Source organism: Centruroides vittatus, unplaced genomic scaffold, assembly GCF_030686945.1.
Source record: "Centruroides vittatus isolate TY-2023 unplaced genomic scaffold, ASM3068694v2 contig_19, whole genome shotgun sequence".
NCBI classification, from domain to species: Eukaryota; Metazoa; Arthropoda; class Arachnida; order Scorpiones; family Buthidae; genus Centruroides; species Centruroides vittatus.
In genome coordinates this window covers 2,453,909-2,478,315 of record NW_027121169.1, presented here as the reverse complement: position 1 = coordinate 2,478,315, position 24,407 = coordinate 2,453,909, and the positions used below count along the sequence as shown (strand labels likewise).

General features: G+C 31.6%; 1 protein-coding gene across 1 annotated transcript in view; it reads right to left on the bottom strand.

The window, feature by feature from the left end:
- LOC136970135 (protein NipSnap-like) overlaps positions 1–24,407 on the bottom strand; it is a 46,058-nt gene that overhangs the window by 2,110 nt on the left and 19,541 nt on the right. The window contains exons 4-8 of the mRNA XM_067264530.1: positions 16,081–16,172; positions 12,740–12,951; positions 12,606–12,637; positions 7,865–7,953; positions 5,096–5,179 (exon numbers count right to left, since the gene is read on the bottom strand). Coding sequence (XP_067120631.1) covers positions 5,096–5,179; positions 7,865–7,953; positions 12,606–12,637; positions 12,740–12,951; positions 16,081–16,172 — 509 coding nt within the window. The remainder of the gene's footprint in view (positions 1–5,095; positions 5,180–7,864; positions 7,954–12,605; positions 12,638–12,739; positions 12,952–16,080; positions 16,173–24,407) is intronic.

Here is a 24,407-nt window from a genome sequence, read left to right as displayed (position 1 = left end):
AATTAAATACTTATATACTTACTATAGACTTTTCACAGGGTAACACTTAATTCCATGCAGGCAAGTGCTATATGCTACATGTTTCAGTAATGATATAGTGTATCTATTTAGTGCTATACCATTGTCACAGTAAGTGAATATATTATATATTTTTAAAAATTATACATTTTTTATAAGAATTATATTTAGTTTATTATTTGTTAAATTCCTTACCAATAGATAATGCTATGTGTAAATCAGCAAATCAAATGTAGATAAAAATTGACTTGAACGACATTATCTAAGTTAGAAGTATGTAAAAACATAACTGCAAAGTTTCTTAGCAATTGGCAAATGGCCTAGGAGTGTGTAGCAAACAAACAAACATCCTCATTTATATATATGTTAGTCAAAACCCGTTTTTAGTTAGAATGCATTTTAACTAGTTGAAACTAGTTTATACTGGATGTCTTTGTTAAAACCTGTTTTAACTCAAATTCATTTTTGACTAGCAGTAAATTCTAGTTTTAACTAGACAAAACAAGTTTTAACAAAGACATCCGGTATAAACTAGTTTCAACAAGTTAAAATGCATCCTAACTAAAAACTGGTTTTGACTGCAACATATAGAGTGAATCGGGGTAAGATGCCTACTTTTTGATATTTTCAAATGGTGACGTCAGATATTGTCATGTGTTTGTATGATGAATCATTGGGCCAATATTGAGTGCAGAAAGCTGTAGTTTGCTACCATTATCTCATTTTCTACATTTGAGAGGAGTAAAAGCAAGATAAGAACAAAGTTTTTGTTGTGAAATGTTTCTAGAATCATTTTAAAACTAAAAGTTAAAATAGAATTTATTAAAAATTGTGAAAAACAATTAATGTGTGACGTAGTTAAGGTTCTAAAGTTTCCATTGTCAGCTACCGCCGATCCCAATCAGACATGCTAGAACACTTGACTCCACTAGGCATCTTACCCTGACAAATGGAAAAGATGCCACATCTTTCTTGGGGTAACATGCCTATTTTCGTTAATTAAATTCCAATATGCCTATTTTTAATAAATTTTTTTCTCGTTTTATTGCAGGATATGCATAGAAATTATATAAGGACTTTTCAAAAAGGTTTTTGGACCGAAAAAAAGCTTTCAGCTAGCTATAGAACACATTAGAACGGGTGAAAACTTAACAATACTTATACTGTGCTGTTATACTTACTATGAAGTACTTTGTACTACATATGCAATAAATTAAATTTGGTTAAGATATTCAAAAATTAATTTTATGCAATTATATTTGTTATCTTAGCCTAATGGCATTTGGCATCTCACCTGGATACTTGGGGTGAAATGCCTAAAATGCCAGACAGTGAAAAAGTCGTCATTGAAAACACAATACATAATTATTTTTCATATACTCCAAAGTTTTATTTGAAAAACATGCTCAAGAATATGATATTTTCGTTAGAGGCCTCCAAAACCCAAATTATTGCTATAATTTCCTTCATAAGCAAAATGTTAGGCATCTTCCCCCGAATCACTACACACAACTTTATTTATTTCCCCCAAACATATTTATGTAGCTAAAATTAGTTTTAACTAATGTTAAAAGTTAAAACTAGTTTTATCTAAAATCAAAACATGTACAGCAGTAAATTAACTAGACAAAACCCATTTTGTCTAGTTAAAACTAGAATTTACTGCTAGTCAAAAATGAATTTGAGTTAAAACTTGTTTTAACAAAGACGTTCAGTATAAACTAGTTTCAACTAGTTAAAACGCATTCTAACATAAAAACAGGTTTGACTGTATATATATATATATATATCTAGATTAAGCCATTTCTTATTAGTAATGTATATCCAAATAATACACTAATGATGATGAAAATTAATGACATTTTGATCACGAAACTATATCTTTGTAATGAAAAATTGTGATGTGAAGATGACTGAGAGGTTAAGATGTCAGCATACCACTATGGGAGACCTGAAAATGGATCCACTAGTTAGAAAATCCTGGGAATTTTTTGGAAGGTAGTCTGTCCCAGATATGTTGGATCCTGTTTCTCACCACCAGACCACACCCTATTGTGAACCTGGCCAAAATATGCATTTGATGAAAAGTGCCCACAGGATGGAGAGAGTAGAAAAGAAAAAAATGGCATCAATTTTTATTTTTTAAATATATTTTCTAAATAAGTATTGAATGATTTGTTGGCATGAGATATTGTATCTTACATAAGTTTATTTGTTAAGATAAATCTAACCAAATAGATTATGAGGAAATGTATCCAATACATTCAGGTCAAATAGCTCATGAAAAATTCCAGAAATTCTGATCAAAAACTTGAACTCAGAATCTCAATCATCCAGCCAATGTCAACATTTATTGCTTAAGTGAAGAACGGGCCTATGACATTTTGCTTAAATTTGATCATAAAATTATATGTTACGTGTTCTGCGAGCGCTGTTTAATGTAGATTTCTGTTCTACATTAAACAGTGCTCTCCAAGTGAATGTAAAAGCCTGGAAGTCCCTTACTGGATAGAATAAAACCTGAAGATGTCTGTAAGATCTGCCAGTTTCCAAATTTTTTACTCGTTTTAATTTGGATGTTTTTTATATGTCTTTTAAAGGAATGATTTTTTACCCGGCGGCCTAGCAGCCTCAAAGAATAGGTCCGGTCGTCAAAGGGTGTTCTGGAACACATAACATGAAATAAATGGTGGATTCAAAAATATTTTTGGACAGACTATGTCTTCTTTGATTGATTAAGTAAAAATTGCCTAAGGACGAAATTCAACATAAAATTATACTTTATATTGCAAAATATATTTTTTATTTGTCTTTTTCAGCTTAAACAGTTTGATTTATTCTGAGTTTGTCAAAAAGCCAAGAATTTCTGTCAATCACACTTGGATGTGTGTTGCAGCATTTATCAGTTATAATAATGACTACTTTTTTATTGCCTTGTCCATTTCAGTTAATAATCAAATTAAAACAATACAGATTTAATCTGTATATTTATTCATGATGAACGTGTTTTATAACTTTCTCAGCTGATTCAAATTCATTAACTTCTTTAAAAACGTGTATTTGTAGACAGTATTTTCTCATTTTATAAAATCTGGCAATGGCTCAAGTTAAAATTGTGTGTGACACCATCTGTTATGAAATTTTATTTAAAAATAATTTTTATATTATTAATTATTTTAAACTGTCCCATTTTGTTCCCAAGTATATCTATTTTGTTTGTGAAAAATAAAAAAATAATTTCAGACAATAAAATAGCCATGATTACTTTAAAAAAATTGTGTAATTTTCGTTAGGCTTAACATCAACATGGCATCACAGGCAACAGAAAAGAATTTCAATATCAGATAGGTTAATGCTAAGGTGAGAGACAGTAGGGTTGAGGATGTGGTTGGAGACTACAGAGTAAGCTTACAAAATGAGAAGGGTGACCGCTTATACAATTCTGCCAGAAAAACAAATTAAAGATAACTAATACTTAGTTTAAACTCCCCAAGAGAAGAGCGTATAGGTAGAGATCACCACAGGATGAAGAAGATGGAATCGTATGAAAATCAAAAGACTATATCTTAATTAACATAGAATGGCTGAAGAACTAAGAGAGCTGGAAAAAGTTGAGGAAATCTGGAGATGACAAAAAACATGCCTATTGGGCCCAAGCTCTGAAATCTTGGAATATAAGAAGGCTAAAAAAAAGAAGGAATGAATGACTGACAAAATCCTCAATTTAATGAACTAACATTGAATATATAAAAAACACAATGACAAATACTAAAAGTCCTAACATAAGCACTTCACTACTATAGTGGAGCATGCTGCAAAGAAGGCAGGGATATTGGTATGAGCTAATTTGCAATAAATAACTACAAACCTCATTGGCTTTTCTATTATAATTACAGATTCATCACACCTTTTCAATTTTTTATTCAATCTATACAAAATTTCTCGGAATGCATTATGGCCTGTTCAAAAGCCCTCTTTAGCCAGGTAACTTATATATACATTCAACACTATGGTGTTATAAATATACATCTACAAAAGAATCTGAAAAAGAGAAAAATACAATGTTCGTAAAAAAACCAATAATTACCACACATTTTTTACCGTGTTAAACAACAACAAGAACATCGATAAAAATTTATTTCAAATATATTGTTGTTATGAATCTTATGAATGCTATATATCCTATGGACAGCTAAATTGAGAAATGAGGAAGTTTTGAACAAGATACTGAAACAGAAAACTAATAGACATCATCAAACAAAGAAAAACAGCTTATCTAGGACATCTAATGAGAAATACCAAATATCATATTCTTCAACTAAGCCTGGAAAGGAAAATAGCAAGCAAGAAAAGAAGAGAAACACCAAGACACAACTGGACATGAAGGCATGGATTGCTAATAAGAACTGCTGGAGATTGGGAGAAGTTTGCAGAGATGGTTGCTGGACTCCAAATGGAAATAGAACATTAAGAAAAATAATAATAATCATTAATTATTATAAAAAGGTAAAAGTCTTAATTTTGAGAGTGCAGGTGAGTTTTAAAAAATATTGTAAATGTAAATAACAAGTAAAATTTTCATTAAATCTAACCCCATTTGAGATACAACACATGATTTTCCTCTATCTTCCCACTCCATTGACCTTTAACCATCAAAATTTAATAGATCAATGTCCTATATGGAAAATGTCCTATATATGGAAATAATCTTACCAAGTTTCAAAATTTTTGATTCATCCAGTCCTGAGATAGAATTCAAAATAGATGCTGACATACATACAGAATTTTGTAAGTTTTTTCCCCCCTACATTTTTGGGCTTGTGGAGTATCAAAATGTTGATAGGTGCAAAACTGGAGAAATCAAAATTTCATCACCATACTTTATGCTATATTCTATAACAGCCAGAAAAGTAATACTACACTAATTTCAAAGCCTTTCTTCAATGCTTAGATTCAAACAGAAAAGTAAAGTTTACTTTAAATTAATATATAAATACTTTATCAAATATTAAGTTCATAAGTTATTTTGTACTTTTTATAGTTAAAATGTATTTTTTTTTTACTGATTTTATCTTACCAGTATATGCAACACATTCATCCCATCCAGGTTTCCTCCAAGCCTCTTCTCTAACATCTTTTCGAAGTTGTAAATCTTTGTAACCTGAAAAGAAATTGCATGTTACATATATAATGTCACTATGCATACAGGAAGTTCACTTATATTTATCCAGTTTGAAAGTGATTTTTCCAGCAATTCAAAATTATATGCATATGGTTTATTAGTTTCCATGTAATGTCTACAGTAAAATAAATTAATTCATTCAAAGAGGCATGCGTAATACATGTAGTTTCACAGAAATACGTAGAACAAAATACAAACTGAAAATTTGACCTACATAGCAATGCATCCTTACAACAGAACAAACATCATGTCTGATAATTGGTAAAGCACTCTGACAATGCCCTATACTCGCAAACACTACTTTTATGGCAAAAGAGACAAAACAAACAAGCAGCAGTATGTAAACTCTGAAGTACTTTCCAGCTGCATTAAGTCAAGGGTCCCGGTTCAGGCTACCCTTATCTTCACAATAACAAAGTTTTTGACTCATTTTCAAGCATATTCACATAAAAGTATGCATGAAACAGTGAGGCAAAGCTGCAGAAGTCATAAATATGCTAAATTTTATGTCAGCATGATAACTGCTATCTACGACTATCGCAACATGAAGGGATGAGTCCCAGCAATTTGACTGGTGCAATAAGTAATGTTAAATTTACACCAGGTTAAAGTACAACTGCTTCAGCACACTTTACAAACTAGCAAAGCACTTTTTTCTCAAAGTGAAATGTGTAAAGTATACTGGGCATGTACTCCACAATACAGCACATGTGACTGTTATCTTCAGATCTTACACACAACAGTGAATGAATGGTTTGACTTACTGTTGGAGCAACTACAAGTTTGTTATCAGCACAATGAAGTAACAACTCATTCCTGGGTAGAAGCACATCAGTGACTCACAGACTAGTTCAACAATCAATAGATAGGACAATGCAGCTATACAGCTCTACTAATTGACTACCTGTTCCCAGTTCACTTTATTGAATTTTTTTCTATGTGATCACCTAAAAGCATCAGTGTACAATGGCATGCCCTATAATGCTGTATAAAGTCGGAATTATAACATTTAGAATAAAAAATATTAAGTAAAGATATTTGAAAATCTTAAATTATCCTATTAAATTTTGTCATACGGCCAAAATCTTATGCCAATATGTGTATTTTCTTTATCAATTTTTAAAAATAAATCCCCTTTGTAAACAATACAAACAAACAACACAAATGACTGAATTAGTTGTAGATGGCAATGTGACATACGAGTAGTCTGCCATGGGAAATGCCTCCCAGGAGAACTTTCTACAGAAAACTGGCCCCTTTAGGTGTTACAAACATGAAGAAAACCCAAAAAGATGCAAACCAATGACCAACTACCAGTATTCAGTAGTTTTATCCACTCAGCCACTGGTAGGCACATAAATAGCATGAAAGTATATATGTAAAATTCAGAAAACAGCAACTTTATAAGCAATCTTACTAACTTTCCTACAAAGTTTGAGTTGGATTTTTCAAAATTGCAATTTTTTGTTTCTTACATAAGCAATAATTAACCTTGACTACATAAAACTGGATTAAATGTCGGTACGACAATATTCACGCCAAAGACCGTATAAACGTTGCAAAAAGTTCACCGAGTTCAGCGTTATATCCACTTTTTTTTTTTTGAATTTTTAATTTATCGTTCGTAACGGCTTTGGTAAAGCTTTATGCGTTCCATTCTGCATCAATTTGTTTCTTTTTAAAGTTTTTCGGCAAATTTACGAACTCGCCTGAAGACGACGACAGTAAGGTTCGTCGAAAGTACTTGCGACAAGCAAACATGATATAACGCTGAACTCAGTGAACTTTTTGCAACGTTTAAAACTGGATTATTATATATGTTAAAATAGATAACACAGTTATTCTTTTATTTACCTGTTACATCTATAATTTATTTCTTACTTTATTTATGAGATAATTAATTTAATTTGAACTACAACAACAATCAAAAATGATCAACAGCAATGGACATGCATATAATTTCAACATTTCTTGGCCATTAGTGTTACAACTTGTCATGCAAACATTAAAAATGTCTACATTCATTTATAGCAAGCAACAGATTTTTGCAACACAGTTAAGATAATTCTTAAAATTAATACCATACAACAAATACTGCATACTAAACAGTAAAACATAAAGATATTTATTATTTGAAATTATCTACATTAAAGTTTAGAATTTATCACTATTCTAGATATTACTTCTACTATTAATAATTAAATGCTAAATAATTTGGCCTGCAGATAAGTATTAGGCACCATCTATTAATATAACTATTAAACTTACAGATGTTTATATTATCTATATTATTCTAATTAATCAAATGATAACACCAGATTCTTTGGGCTGTAATCTTAACTTGGACTTAATTGCCTACCTTTAGTCCAAATTATTTTATATCTATATGTTTAATTATTTAATTAGTTATGTTATGGCTCAAAGAATTTGGCATTACCATTCAATTAATTTATAATTTCAGGCTTTATTTAGTGTATAATTAATCTACAATTAGAAAATGAATCTCTAGTTTTGCGCATAGAGCTAATTATTTTGAAAAACAAGTCACACAGGTTAAATATCCTAAAAAATTCATGGATACACTAAAATGAAACTAGTGTAAAAATAAACTTTTATAATAAAATTAAATGAATTCATAAATATCTAGAACAACAATTTGCTTACTCCAAATATGATGAACCATGTATAACTGCCCTATTTGAGAAAAAAATCCAGCAACAGCACTGCTCCTTCTGTAGTTAATTCCTCGTGCCCTGAAAGTAATTTTAAACATTTTAAATCATTCTTTCTCATTGGTTTCAATATTGTAACTTTATATGACAATGTTTAAAATTCTAAATGCAAATTAAAATATCATATTTCTAATATTTTGATTAAACATTTTTTTTTTTTTTTTTTTAATTTTCATTTTGACTCTTTCTGCTCCATGGACTCTAGGAGGGCATTTTTAATCATATTCATCACAGGTTTGGCCAGGTCTACAACAGTAAGGGATGGGGCTCAATATATCCAGACAGACTGCCCATAAAAAATTCCCGATTGCTCACCCAGATTTCATCCCAGTTCCTCCAGAGTGTTAGGTTGACACCTTGACTTGGCTAACCAGCTGTTAAACCAGGCATTTATTGAAAACACTACAAAATTTCCAATTTTGTATCTCATTGGTGAAAATCTACAACACGAAAAAAAAAAATCAACCAATAAAGCAGATTTAAGCATTTTTAGACTTTGCAAAATTCAAATGAAAACGAATCATTAAAAATATAATTTTATTTTGATTTTTGTAAACTTTGAAGATTTCTTAAATTTGGATCATATTTTCTCATGCCTGCAATAGTAATTTTCCATTTACAAATTCAACTGTTTTTGTCAGACAATTGTACAACCATTAATAAAGTTGACTTTTGCAAACTTTCATTAAGAAGTTATTATTCTAATGAAATATCTAATTCCTACAAAGAAGTATTTTGTGCTTTCATAACTGAGAAATTCGTTGAGGTAAAAGGAGAAAATGTAAAAACTGTTTCTGTGTGTATTAAAAATTTTGAGAACTTGCTATATATTTAGCATATATACATCTAAGCCCATTTGCAGGAAAACGTATCCAACAAATTGGTGAAATTGAGTTTGATACAAAAGTTCCTTAAGTTGGGGTGCATCTTTTGGCATCAATTGAGGAAAAAAAAACTGTACTCGAATCTCTAAAGATATGAATTCAAATATTTGCTGCATGGAAAGACATTATGTCTTATTGCAGTATTGCTGAGTAAAATTGTCTGAATGAAACAAAAAAAAAAAAAATTAGAATTGTGATAAAAATGTACATGAATTCTACCTCCTGTACAAAAAATAACCCAGCAAATGAACTCCAGAAAATTGCCAAATCTTTTCATACTTAAAAGAATCATAAGAAAATTCTGTTTGGTGTTTTTGTAAGCTTTAGTGGAAAAACGTTGTATCAAAACGACAATGAATTTGCATCATGAGTGCGTGAGTGAGCGGGGTTGAGATTGGCAATCTGCTAGCTAGTTCATTTACATTTTGATTCAAACAATTATATATAATTTGACATATATGTATATTCTCCATTCCACTGTGCCTTACACAAACCGGAAACTTTTCTACATTCACAATGAGAACACATGTCAACATTAGCAGTGCTGATATAAAACATCAAAACATTGGTAAAAAGAGAATAAATCCTAGCCAGTGGAAAGACCAGAAAGCCAAACATCTTTGAGAAGCTGGGGAAGCATATAAGACACACACAAGGGACTGCTCAAAAATGCTGTGAAGAAACCTGAACAAACAAAAATCTGCAGCCTGGAATGCATAAGACTAGGTGAAATTTGTCACCTGAAGAAAAGAGCACGCAGTTTACGAATTTTGTAAGTTTGATGCCAGAAGAAACTTTGTGATATGTATGGTGTTACCCTGATACAACTGCAGATTGTTCAACAGAAAATTAATTACGGACAATAAATTAACAGGTTATTTTTAATATATATCTTACACAGCATTATTAATGATTTTAGAGGTTGTAGAACATATTAAATTACTTTAAAAAATGAAAAATAATTATATCATTTGATTTCAAGATATTTTGTATATCTTAAAAATAATTAATTCTATCCCAGGAAACAGTTCACTTTTATCCCGGAATCCTGGAACAAGCAAAAGACCGGGAAATGAGAAACACTAGTGCTCAATCATTGAAAATGCTGGTTTACATGATGTTTTCATATTTTAGCAAAATTCAATAAGTTATATGCAATGTGAATGTTGCAGACATTGCTATATATTTTGTACAGGAATGATCGGTTAACTAACATAATCTGTTCCAAGACTTTGTTCACTATCCGAATTGTTCGTTAACTGATTATTGATTTACCATAGGTTTTTATGGGAATGATTAATTTATTCTGGAGACCCCCAAAAATAAAAACTATATACTTTCCTACTACTTTATTTATATGTAATAATAAAAATACATACATACATAGTCTTGCATTTTTACTAATCATGTTTTTTTTCGTTTGTGGGGGTTAAAGAATCTGTCTGATGTCGATTGCTTTTCTCTCTTCTTCAGGATTTTTCAGACATAATTAATAGTATTGTAATTGTAGAGATCTGTAAGCCTATTAAACTCAACCTGGTTTGGATGCCATTCTAAGACCATCATTCTGACATCCTCCCACTTCTTCAAAAAAATGTTTAATAGCAGATATCGACATTATTTCTCTTTTTCAGAAGAAAACATATCTCACCAAGTTTCTTGGTGTTCTTCATTCAAGAGTTCTTGGCGTTCTTCTGTCGTCAGATCAGTTTCAAGCTCCATTATGAGCTCTTCAATGTTCTTTATTTCTCAGATGTGATTTTTGTTACTCCTTAGGCTGCTTGAATCTTTTTGATTATACTGTGTCTTAAATCTTAAATAAAGATTGAGATGATGATAAAGATCTAAAATTAAATAAAGAATAAAGATAAAAATCAATCTTAAATAAGATTGAACTCCAGCCTACTGTAGACCTGTTCAAGCCATACACTGCCCAGCAACATCAGACATCTTCTGCCCACTTTCTACATTTGCTATTATACTCTCACTTTTCGAAAATAAAAACTGCCGCAAGACTTAATGAGTGCCTACTCGACAGTCTCGCGAATACTATAAAAGAATTGTTTCTGCCAGAAAAATGAAAGGCTGGAATTACAAGGGAGAGTTTCAAAGTTCGGAGGAATACTATATACCAGGTTGAGTGTCGATGTTGATGTTTCCGCACTCTGAAAAGTTTCGAATTCTTGCCTGAAGACAAGAGAAGACCAATTGGTATTCATTATTTTATGTTGCTTCCTGTTGTGTTTGTTCTGTGAGTTGTTCGTTGTCTGAACATAAAAATCTTTCACAAAAGTGTTCATTATCCGATTTGTTCGTTAAACAAACTGTTTGTTAACTGATCACCCACTGTACTAGTACATTGCTATATGCTTTTAATTTGTTTACATAATCTTTTTAATTGGTTTGAAGTTGATACATTGCATGCTTGTAGTGTGTTAATATTGATTGTAAAACTTATATAAACATTAATGAAGATGTTACTGCTCAAAATTGATATTCAGAATGATTTGTTTGCATGTAATATTTATTTTCCAGACATGTACTGTATAATTACATTTAATTATATAGACATATATTAGAATGATAATTCAGCAGCTTTAACTGTAAATTGGGTTTCTGAGTTAATGTTTATATACATATACTGTATACATACCATACAATTCACAAAAGCTATGCACGCTCTAGGTATGAGAAACCTGTTTTTATTGGTAGACGTGCTGTAATTTGTTTTGTAATTTTGGTATAAATGCATATTAGGCATGGAAAAGCACCAATGAATTAGTTTAGCCAGCCAACACAAGTAAGTTGTTGTAACAAAACAAGTCATTTCTCTAGATCAGTGATTCTCAAAGTGGGGGTCGCGACTTCCAAGGGGGTCGTGAAAAATATTTGGGGGGGGTCGCTGAAAAATTGATGCCAGATCAATTTTTTCAAATATTTTATAAATTTACTATGGATTCATGTTTAGAAATAATAGAAATAAAAAATATATAAAATAATTTTCACTTAAATAAATTTCACATATAAATAATAAAAATAATATAACTATTTAAATACGAGCCTAACCCCCTCCCTCCAGGATGTTTTTTGACACATACTTATTCTTCGGGGGTCCTTTGAAATTTTTAAGTGCAGAAGGGGGGTCGCGATTCAAAAAGTTTGAGAAACATTGCTCTAGATGATATTGCTCTTGATCCCATAATTGATCTCTCAACATGTAGCAACATCTACCCCAAACTTCTGCCATGATTTCTGTTTGGGGTGCTTGATGCACTACATGTCAAACAAATTCTGATACATAGAATATTGATATGCCAGATTATTGAGTGATGATGTATTAACATGTTTCTACTGTACAAAGTAACTGCATAAGAATTTAATGTTGCTATCGATAAAGAAGAGTGGTCAGACTCTTAAAGTGCAATTGCTATAAGGTGCAGGTTTATTTTTCTTTTATAATAAACTCCAATAAAGCAAAAACTTTGTTCTTTACTAATAGCTCAATCAAAATTTTATATTTTTATAAATTAAAATTCAATTTTATTGTTAAATAATGTATTCTATCATTCTACATGTTTGAGAGTTACAAAATATACTGTATTTTCGGGCGTATAAGACAACCCCCAACTTTTACAGTTAAAATATAGAGTTTGGGATATACTCGTCATATAAGACAACACCCGGTGTATAAGACAACCCCCGACTTTTGAGAAGATTTTCTTGGGTTAAAAAGTCATCTTATATGCTGGAAAATACAGTATATAAATATTCTCAAAATATAAAACTTACCAATTGTTACCCCATTCAATCATTGTGCCTGGCTAATTTAAAAGAAAATAAATAATTATAAAATAAAATTAAATGCAGAGTTTATTTTATCATAAATAGTGAACTACAATAAAACAAAATATAAACAAACTTACTTTCAAAATGTAAGATCTCATTTCATACATATTTTTCCCCTCTCTTTTTTGAGGATGGCCCCAGAAGCTAAATGCTAACATAAACTGATTTTCACGTGAGCGAAGATAAGAAACTCTATCTTTGTGCAGCTTTAAGAGATCAGGATCAGTGTTACATAGCTCTTGTACATTAGTTGCATTAGGATAACCTTTAGTGAATCTCCATATGTGAACTGTTAATTAAAAAAAAAAAAATCAAGAATATAAACATATACTGAAAATAGTAATGTTTTAAATGCACATTTTATAAAGTAAATAGGAACAGTAACAATTTAAAAAGTCTTGTAAGTTTATACAGATTAAATTTTTTCTAGATGAGGCACATCTTATCAGATCCATGGCAAAAAAAAGAAAAACATAAAGTCAAAATCAAATATAAAAACAGTGAAATTTATTTAAAAATAGAACATATATTTTATGATAATGTACAATGTCTAGAAAAATTATAACCAAACGACCTGTAAAAATCCATTAAAATCACAAACAGTGTTTTCACTTGCCCTTTTTTTCACATCAAGAACTAACTCATCGTAGACTGCATATCTTATTAAAACACTACACTCATGACACCTTATAAATTTGCAGCCGTGTTTATTCGGTACAAACGAACGTTTTCGGTCGTGTTTAACGACCTTCTTCAGGAAATATCCAAAAAAATTCGAACACAACGAAAATCTGCAAAAACGAACAAACTTCGGAACGTTTTTAAAAATATTCTAAAGAGAATTGCGTGCGCCATCTCTACATCGATGCGTATTAAATAACACATTACATGAGAATAAAATAAAAATAAATAACAGACAATAAAAAGTAATATGCTCCTTGGAGACATTAAAAATAAAATACAAACATAAACTATGGTGCAAGCCGAACAGCGCACAGAACATAGGGAAGGAGAGGAGCTGTGCAGAGACAAAAAACTACGGTTTCTGTCCTTGTGTAGGCTTCCGCATATTCGCTTTTCTGAGGTTTACATGTCGCCTGAGCGCCAGGCTGCAGATATTTTACTAGCCTCTCTGAAGTTGATAGATTGTCCTTTCTGGCTTGCTTTGCAGATATGCCAAGCTTCTGTATAACGGAGGTGCTTTACGTTGCGAACTGTTTGTACTAATCTGCTTGGGCCCAAGCAAGCTTAGTACAAACAGTTCGCAACGTAAAGCACCTCCGTTATACAGAAGCTTGGCATATCTGCAAAGCAAGCCAGAAAGGACAATCTATCAACTTCAGAGAGGCTAGTAAAATATCTGCAGCCTGGCGCTCAGGCGACATGTAAACCTCAGAAAAGCGAATATGCGGAAGCCTACACAAGGACAGAAACCGTAGTTTTTTGTCTCTGCACAGCTCCTCTCCTTCCCTATGTTCTGTGCGCTGTTCGGCTTGCACCATAGTTTATGTTTGTATTTTATTTTTAATGTCTCCAAGGAGCATATTACTTTTTATTGTCTGTTATTTATTTTTATTTTATTCTCATGTAATGTGTTATTTAATACGCATCGATGTAGAGATGGCGCACGCAATTCTCTTTAGAATATTTTTAAAAACGTTCCGAAGTTTGTTCGTTTTTGCAGATTTTCGTTGTGTTCGAATTTTTTTGGATATTTCCTGAAGAAGGTCGTTAAACACGACCGAAAACGTTCGTTTGTACCGAATAAACATGGCTGCAAATTTATAAGGTGTCATGAGTGTAGTGTTTCATCAAGAACTAATTTAAAAACACAGAATCAACCTTAAATTTGAGACTATGCTTGTGATTTTAACAAAATTTAGTATCCTGGATTTTCAAATTTAACACTATAAAAAAAACTTAAATTTTTTAGCATATTGTAGATGTATAGTACATGCAAAGAAATGGAGAAAATAAAGAAAGTCCTCACTTAACATCATTTTGTTACAAAGTCATTGAGAAAAGATACAAATACAGTCAAACCTGTTTTTTATGCGGGGGGATAGGGACCGCATTAAAAAAAACGCATTAAAAAAAAATCTCACGAAACTTCACGAATGGCTGTAAATGATAGTTTTCGCAACACAATTAAAAAAATAATTTTTTTATGCGGTCAACAGGGACCGCATAAAAAAAGTCTCACATAGAAAATAACTCAAAACCGTACGAAATAGAATTTATTGACAACAGATGTCAGCACTTGACTGCATCGTCTGGTCTATCGTCTGTTTTACATATTTTTGTCCAGGTGGTGTTTTGTTGACTTAAAAAGTAAATTATTTCATTTTTCGCATATTCATGCAATAATATTACTATAATAAGTGCATTTATGCTATAATAAGTTTATTTAGCTATAATAAGTCAACGTGAGACATGACGAATCGCACGAGACTAGTCGCCAACTATACCGCACAAATTAAAAATTCGCATTAAAAAAATCGCACAAATAAAATTCGCACATAAAAAGAGCGCATAAAAACAGGTTTGACTGTACATTTGTAATCATTTACAATTATTGGGCTGCAATTTGAAAAAATTGTAGACCTATAAATTACCACTGTTGGTGTCTGTCCTTCCATAATCTTGAGAACAGAATAAGATAGCTAAAATCCAAGACCAGATATGGAAAGATTAGGGGCAGGAGACCCCAAATAAACTAAATACATATTTCCAATGCAAACCAAAACTCACATTATTTCAATTCAAAAATTTTGTACTGAAAGGAGTTACATAGATGACTGGCATGACTCAATTGCTAACAGGAAAAAGTATGATGTACAGGGGCAACACACTATCAATTTGAGGTGGAGAGCATATATTTTAAATTAAATAAATTTAAAAAATATGATTAAAAATTGCAGCTCCAACATTGTGAAAATTTCACAAAAATAATTGTTCATTGTTGAATTTTCTTTATAGACAGTAAAACTGATAAAATGCTAGGGATTGCAAACATGAGCCAATTAGAGTAATATTAACTAAATTCCATTTTGTTTATATTCAACCTGAGATAAAATTGGTTTTGTTATACGTTTTTTCACTTAATGTCACAGTTTCCAAGAACCAATCAAAGATGTTAAGAGAAAACTTACTGTTCTACACAAAGTAATTAAGCATTAAATTATACATTTGTAACTAAAAATACATAATCTGTTAGTACATTTTTGCACCAAATGATATATTATGTAATATAAGCTATAGGTTTTTTGGTGGGTTTTACACAAAATATGAAGAAATGATCTTTATGTAAAATATATACATGTTGTAATTCTCATTTAAGATATATAAAGTATTATTTTCTAAACCCATAAAATGTTAATTTAGTCTCAAAAACATTATAAAATTATAAAGTACTAACTGAATTGGTCTTGATCGCCAATTTCGACTCTCCAGCTTCCAACTAATTCTGAAGTATTAGATTTATTTTGTAGGACTTGCATCCATTGTTCACTAAAACATTAAAAATGCTTAAATTATTATCATCATCATTCTAAATGCTTTCAACTATTACAGATAATAAGAATGTTAAACAATCTATACATATGTAAATTCTCTTCTTTTGTAACAATTTCTATAAAATCTAAAAAATGTTTACAGTTTTATACTAAATTTAATAATCTAATAAATATTTTATTATTTTTTGCATTAAAATTAATTTTGAAATGTAGAAAATGGTAAATACTTTTTATTGCATTTGTTCTAAAATAATTATAAAAGTTTAGTTTCTTGATATTAAATAAACAATAAAGCTTTCACAGCAATAAATGATGCACACAGAAGGCTGGGCTGCACATGAATGCCTACTACAGTGATTCTCAACCACTTGCCACGGCATTGTAATGTGCTGAAGATTTTTGAAGCACTGCAAATATCCGTATGTAAGCGACATCAGACAAGTAGTTTAATCGGTTCTACCTTCCTAGAGCTCATTTGGAAATTGTAACTGGTGTTACTAGTAACTGCCGATAGTTACCGACGCGTTTAGAAAACGTAACCTAAATAACCAACTGCATTTAAAAATCACCGTTATGACGTCACTGGTTGTTCTGCAGTACTTACCAAAGTAATCATGTGTGCTGCCAAATTTATTAAAAGTGTACCATGACAAAAAAAAAAAGGTTGAGAATCACTGGCCTACTATGCCACTGGGTTGACTCCCTTAAAGATAAGCTTCAATATTGCCAGTCTGTTAGCTGTTGAATGGCTTGACAAATGGTCCACGTGGTTGGATATGGGGCAGTGAGAAATCATAATAAATACTGCTATGCAACTTCATAGCATCTTGCCCACATTTGCCATATAGCTGTTCCATCTCACAATACCTTTCATTCGTTTAGTTTTCTGTGCTCTTTTGTTGACATGATACTCTTTGAAGGACTAGCTGATGATTAACAATTGTTTGCACATTGTTACACCTGAGTGGCAATATACTGTTTACTGTTTGTGTGCAAATGCATTTCATTGTGTGTAGTTTCCAGCCTTCAATTTGCATCATCTGTTTCTGTGAAATGTAATTTGCTATTAATTTCATGTTACTTTGTAATTTTCCCATTTAATTTTCTCATTATTTTAGATAGAAATGCTAAAACAAATTTTATCACCAGATGCACACTGCCTTCAGTCTTGTATGGTAGCACATGACTGAAGGCGCACACTTTGCCATACCAATACCTCACTTTCATAGTTTTAGATATCTTTGTTCAAAAGTTATATGGATTACTTAGGACTTTACTGTGTACCCTGTACTTTAAATTATGTATTATTTATAAAATCTTATATGCTTTATTATATTTCAGATGGGCATACACAAAAGACTTATCTGATTTTTAATTGCTAAACATACCTAAAACTATTTTTGCATTTGAATTAAGCTAATTAATCAAATAATGCAATTTTAATTAATTAATAATTAGCTTAATTGTAGTCAAAATATAGTGTGACTTTTAAATATTTTTGGTTATTAACATTTTCTTTCTTGAAAGTGTTTTATTGTTAAAAATCCTTTGAAATAGTATGTCACAAGATATGAGTTACCATTTGAAATATTAAAACTACAACTACTTTAACGTTTAAATTTGAAGATGAAAATATGGACTTTGCTGCATGTAAAGACGCAGTTTTTAAACCTGTTAATAATCCTAAAGTATCAACATTATATCTCTTATCCTAATGAATATAAAAATCTAGTATGGTGCATTCATTGTTCAGGGGGGCGTGATCTGACTGCGGAGGTGTTGGTGACTTTTTTGCTGAGCTGCTATGGCGATGTTAGATATGAAAGTTTTACAGTATAATATGAAGTGTAGAATAGAAATGAGAAGTTTAAATGCGTTATTAACTCGAATAATAATTATTATTTTGTTGGTGATTGCTGGTGTAGAGTTAAATCCCGGTCCTTTCCCTCGGTCTCCTCCGTTACCGAGACAAGAAGTTATGCAAAAAAGGGGACGAGGAAGACCACGTAAAGAGGTTACAACGAATATCGAGGGAAATAATCAGACGACCGAAATATCAGGAAGAGAATACTTGATTGAGGAACATTTTAAGAATACTGCTGACACTTTGAGGTATGCTACGATCAAAGACTTTTTTGAAGCGACAGAAGATACTCTAGTACCATGTACCACTGAACCTGAATATTCACTAAAATCAGTCTATGAATTGATCCAGGACAAATTTGATCGTCTGAACTCCGAGATCCGTTCTATGAGAGCCGAAATCAACAATATGAACGAAGAAAATATAAAGCTCAAGGAAGAGATGAAAGAGATGTGTAAAAAAATACGTACATTAGAAGAAAGAACTGACTCACATAGCAAGCTAAAAGGTATGGTGGATTTTGAAATTGATAAAATGTTAAACGAGACGACTAAGAAGAACCTAATAATATTTAATTTTCCATTCAAAACCTCGGAATATGTAGAAGAGTTGAAAAAATTTATAAAAGAAAACTTAGAACTTAACTGGATAGAAATTGAGGGTCTCATCCAACTAGGAAATAGAAAACATAATCAAGTAATTAAGGTTATGACCGAATCGGTTAAAGATAGAAACCTAATTCTTAGTAAATTCTGGACAACAAGATTTAAAATGACGGACGAAAAGAAAAAAATAATAATCTCAACTGACTTATGTTTGAGATCAAGGATTAGGAAAAAATTATTACTCAAACAGATTAAACTAGAGAAATCGGGTGACAACAGGATAAAAATAAGAGATGACTACTTCTTAAAAGAAAATACAATGTATACATACGATTTGAATACTAAAGAAATAATTCAGGTGAATCATTTTTTAGAGACAAATATAATATAAGATTAGTAAAAACAAAAGATAACTTAAATATAACACAGAAAAAATGGAGAATGGAGAATAATATAGAAAATAATAATAGTAAAGTGAATGGAGATGAGTTGATAGCCAAAGATAGTGAACTGGGTGAGAAAAAAGCAGGAACTTTAACAAGAGAAAAAAATAATGTGATGATGAGTTTTTGGAATACTCAAGGGCTAAGAGGGAAAATATTAAAAACCACGATAAGAGAATTCCTAGACGCAAATAAAATAATTGGATTTCTAGAAACTTGGATTTTAAAATCTAGTGATATGGAAATAAAATATCCAGAGCAAGATAATAGCGTAATAATTAGCAATGCTCACCACAAAAAGAGGTTTGATCGCCCGTGGGGCGTTAAAATAGTCAAGGAAAATAAATTCTTAGGATTAATGTATACACCTAACCTCTCGTTTGAGAAACATTATAAAAATACACTAAACAACGCAAAAATTGTAATAGGTAAGTCAATAGGTTTATTCTGCAAGGCTAAACTAAAGAACTTAGGTACACTTGTTCAACTTTTTAATTCGATTGTGATGAATTCAATGGAGTATGCAGTCCCAATTTGGAACATGGATAAATTTAATGAATTTGAAAAAATACAGAATGTACCTACTCGCAAGATATTTCAGTTAGAATACAATATTCCGGGCAGCGCCTTAAGATTAGAAACAAATAGACTCAGATTAAATACTATACTAATAAAAAGATATTTGATGTTTCTACAAAAAATTATTAAGGCAGAAGATATAACAACAAAACTACTGTTTTCACTACACCACATATCAAGGGAAATGGATTTAAGACGAAGTTGGATAATGCAGCTATCAAAGATAGTAAATAAAAATGATTTTTCTATTAAACTGTTTTTGGATGATACAAATGATATGGAGCAGTATAGTAAAGAAATAATATATAGAGTTAAAAGATGTTTGATAAATGATTAATATGTTATATAATTAAGTTAAACAATCTACTGAATCATAATTGTGACAAATACTAATGAAATTCTATAGATTAGTAAGTAGAAAATATCAATGTTATTGAGATGCTATTATATGTGTATAAATATGCGTTTAAACAAAACGCCCCTGTAACAGGCGAAAGCCTTCTACGCCAAATAAAGATATTTATCTATCTATCTATCATTCATTGTTCACTAGAACTTTAAAAATGCTTAAATTATCATCATCATTCTAAATTCTTTCAACTATTATAGATAATAAAAATGTTAAACAATCTATACACATGTAGATTCTCTTTTGTAACAATTTCTATAAAATCTAAAAAATGTTTACAGTTTTATACTAAATTTAATAATCTAATAAATGTTTTTAGCATTGGTTGAGCATTGTCCTATTGGAAAATGGCTCTTGGAAGCCCTGCCATGAAAGACAACACATGTGGCTGCAGGATGTCACTAACATACTGCTGGGCTGTAATGGTCCCTTGGATCACTACATAAATATATATATTAAAATACAGTATATAGTGTAATTCAATCATAGCCAGTTACAAAAACTAGCTGGATGGCTAGAGGCAATGAGTCATCCTTATGCTCCAGGAGACTCAGTTCTAGTTCTGGTTAGGTAAATTGAGAATATTTCATGACAGCCTGTTCTGAATATGCTGAGCCTCATCCTCTGGCACTTGGTCACCCCCTTGAGGGCCCAGCTGAACCCATGACAAGCACAACTCAAAAGAGATCTCTTAGTGCCCTCAATCAAAACCTCAAAAAAAAAAAAAAAAAAAGAAACTAATTTCAAAAATTCAGGATTAACAAAAAACTGTTATCTGTAGTTCAAGTTTTAATACAATAAATATACAAAAGAAGAAGGATTCTAATGCAGATTCTAGACAATAAATACTTTGAGGCTACATTATAATTACTTATTTTCTCAAAATCTGAATAAATTATTATTTAATTCAGATAATGTGGCCTAAACAGTAAAATTTATATACCCACATGGGTGGCTACCCACGTAGGGTTAGCAAAAAATTGACGTACAGATCTGTAACTAGATTGCTGTATTGAATCCTGATAAATACAGAATATAAAAGTAAACAAAAATAAATAAATAATTCACATAATACTGCATATACTTTACAGTAGACAGTAATTCAAGCTTTCCTACAGGATAATATTTTGACACTAAATAACAGAACACTGAAATACAGTATGTGTACTGTACAATGAATGCAACTTCTTTGCAGTATGGCTCATTCAAGTATTGTACAGTACAGCATTAAATGGAATTGTTTAATACCTGTAAATGGAACCAACATGTTTATGAAATGTCAAAGAAGGTCTTATTTAAATACTATTTTACAGAAGAATTCAAAAAACTTATTAAACAAAAATCACTAAATATGCAGAAATGTCCGAGTGTCAGAAAACATGTTAATAATTAAGCCAACTTTTACACCAGACACTAATATTTTTCTTCACTGAGGATTGTGAATGGAACATCAGTGATATAGAACAGTGTTTAGATCAATCACTGGTAAGCAAAAAAATTTCACAGCCTGCAGAAAAACATTTGACTGTACTGATACTGGTGAAGTGACATTTAAATAGTAATCTAGAGTTACTGTTTTGTACTTTGTTACATACAGTAACTCTAGATAAGCATAATTCATAGTCATATATAATTACTGGTAAATTTACCACATAAAATTATCCATAATTTTACCAGTCCACAATGAGAAAGAAGATGAGAAACACTGATAAAAAACCAATCATCAATAATTTACATAGTTATATACAATCAAATTTTGTATTAAATTCATGTAACTGTGATATAAGTAAGTAAGTATAAAATGAAAGCAAAAAGATCATTTATTGAAAGAAAAACTACATATGAAAAGAGGTTCTAGTATCCTGTTGGGCCACCTCTAGTGTGAAGGGTGTGTTTACTTTTTGTTAACTTCCAAACTCGCTGAGATGACACCTAGCGCAGCCTGACATCATACTAGCATGCTCGTAAAAGTAGACACAGTAATGGCAGCTTCTAGATTAGTGTCAGCAGCTGTAGCTATAATTTCACAACTGCAGTCGCTAGATTCGGAGTCTGAAGATGATGATTTGTTGTTAGAATGCACAATGTCTACAGTTGAAGCTGAGGTGAATGCATCTGGTGGAGAGAACAGCAAGTCAGTTGAGAAAGTGAAAGGGTATGTTCAGTATGTTGTGCCAAGATACCAATCAAAGGATTTTCAGGAACATTTTCAATTGAATAGAATAACTGTGGGCATTTTAATGTCAAAATTAGCACCGTTAATTAATAACAAACATAATTCAAGAAGACGATGTCCATTGACAGTGGAGAAAAAAACATTCCCAATCTACTAGTCTGACTACCAGTTTATTTAATCCATAAACTCTTTTCTAACCTTTGTATCCAGTACTTCCTTTACTGTCCAAAAACAAACGTTTTCGGCCTCACTCAAGGCCTGCTTCAGGTTAATCGAACAAAAGAACAAACGAAAACTGGCTTCCAAATTATTTGAATTAATCCTCGAGGAACTTTTAGTTGCTGGCACATCTCATGTGTTATAACTCCATATTTCAGTTCAACAACAGAGCCTATATACAGAAACGTGGGGTACCCATGGGCAGCCCGCTTTCCGGCGACTTATGTGAACTGGTTCTACGTAATTGTAAATTGGAAGAAACCGTCATACCACAATATAGGTCCGATATAGTTATATATAAAAGATATGTAGATGACGTATTTATCCTGTGGAAAACGGAAACGAACATCAATGATTTTTTAAGTCGCATGAACAACAATCCATACGGGTTGACCCTTAAAATGGACCAAATGTCTACCACCAATGCCCACTTCTTGGATATCAACATCAGACTAAATGGAAGAAGGACTGAAACGGGTATATACTATAAACCTGGCTACATCCCATGGTTTATTCCAGCAAAATCAGCTGACCCTTACACATATAAAATCGCAGCGTTCCGCGCTTTAGTTAGAAGAGCATATACACACCCTTCCAAGTTGGAGGATACTAGGATGGAGCTACAGAAGATAGAACGCATCGCGATGGCACATGGGTACAAAAAAGAAATAATACGAAAGCTAGCACGAGCCTATTCCAGACCACGGGATACGCAAGGTACAACCATTACGCATGGGGATCAGATTCAGGAACCGGCCAGCCGATACGCGGTGGTAGAATACAATCGGCGATTACAGACCTTATATAAGGAAATTGCAACCAAAACTGGTACCAGAGTGGCGTACAAAAGGTCCCAAGATATATATAAATTGTTGCGCAACGCCAAGGACAAAATGAACCCGCTTCGAGCTCCAGGTGTATACAGTATTCCAGTGAGAGATGACAGATTTGAGCGTGAATTGGTATACATTGGCTCCACTAAACGTTCCATCCAACAGAGGGTCAAGGAGCACAGATACGATATAAACCATGCTCGTTGCACCACCGCCTTATCCACCTACGCCACCGATCCAGAAGTTCACGCGGACCTATCCAACGCCAGATTGATAAATAGAGCCTTTCAGACGGATGACATCAGGGCCCTCGAAGCCCTGGAAATATACAGGGCCGGCCGAGTAGGGAAATGCATAAACTTTAAGGACGGCAACGCCCTTTCATACGCATGGCGTTACGTATGCGAAGAATACGAAAACGGCAACGCTACATAGCGCACGCGTATATTCAAAATTAGGTTCGAATATATTTTAAAACTAAAAGTTCCTCGAGGATTAATTCAAATAATTTGGAAGCCAGTTCTCGTTTGTTCTTTTGTTCGATTAACCTGAAGCAGGCCTCTGAGGCCGAAAACGTTTGTTTTTGGACAGTAAAGGAAGTACCGGATACAAAGGTTAGAAAAGAGTTTATGAAAAAAACATTGTGCAGTCTCTACTTGTTATCAAATCAAGCTCCATTCAGGTAAAGTACAGATCTATATCATTAATTGAGATTCATGTTAATAATATGAATTGTGGTTAAAATTAACAAAATGTATATAGTTTTCTTTAAATTCAAAAAACTATAAATAATTTTTAAATAATACTTTGGTACTTTGAAACTTTACGCATAACTTATTTATACTATAAAACGGAATTTAACAACTTTTAACATTATCACAAATTTTGTAAATTCTTGATCTTTTTGTGTCAATTAAATATAACCACACCAAATTTTTATATTTTAAAGTTAAATTAATACACACAGAAGCTAAAATAGTCCAACTAAGATTAAATACTCTGTTTGCATAGAATTAGTTTGTCCCAAAAATATAGATAATATTTAAAAAAAATAAAAACATATGTAAGATTTTAGAAGGGAATTTTTAAATGAAAGGAAACT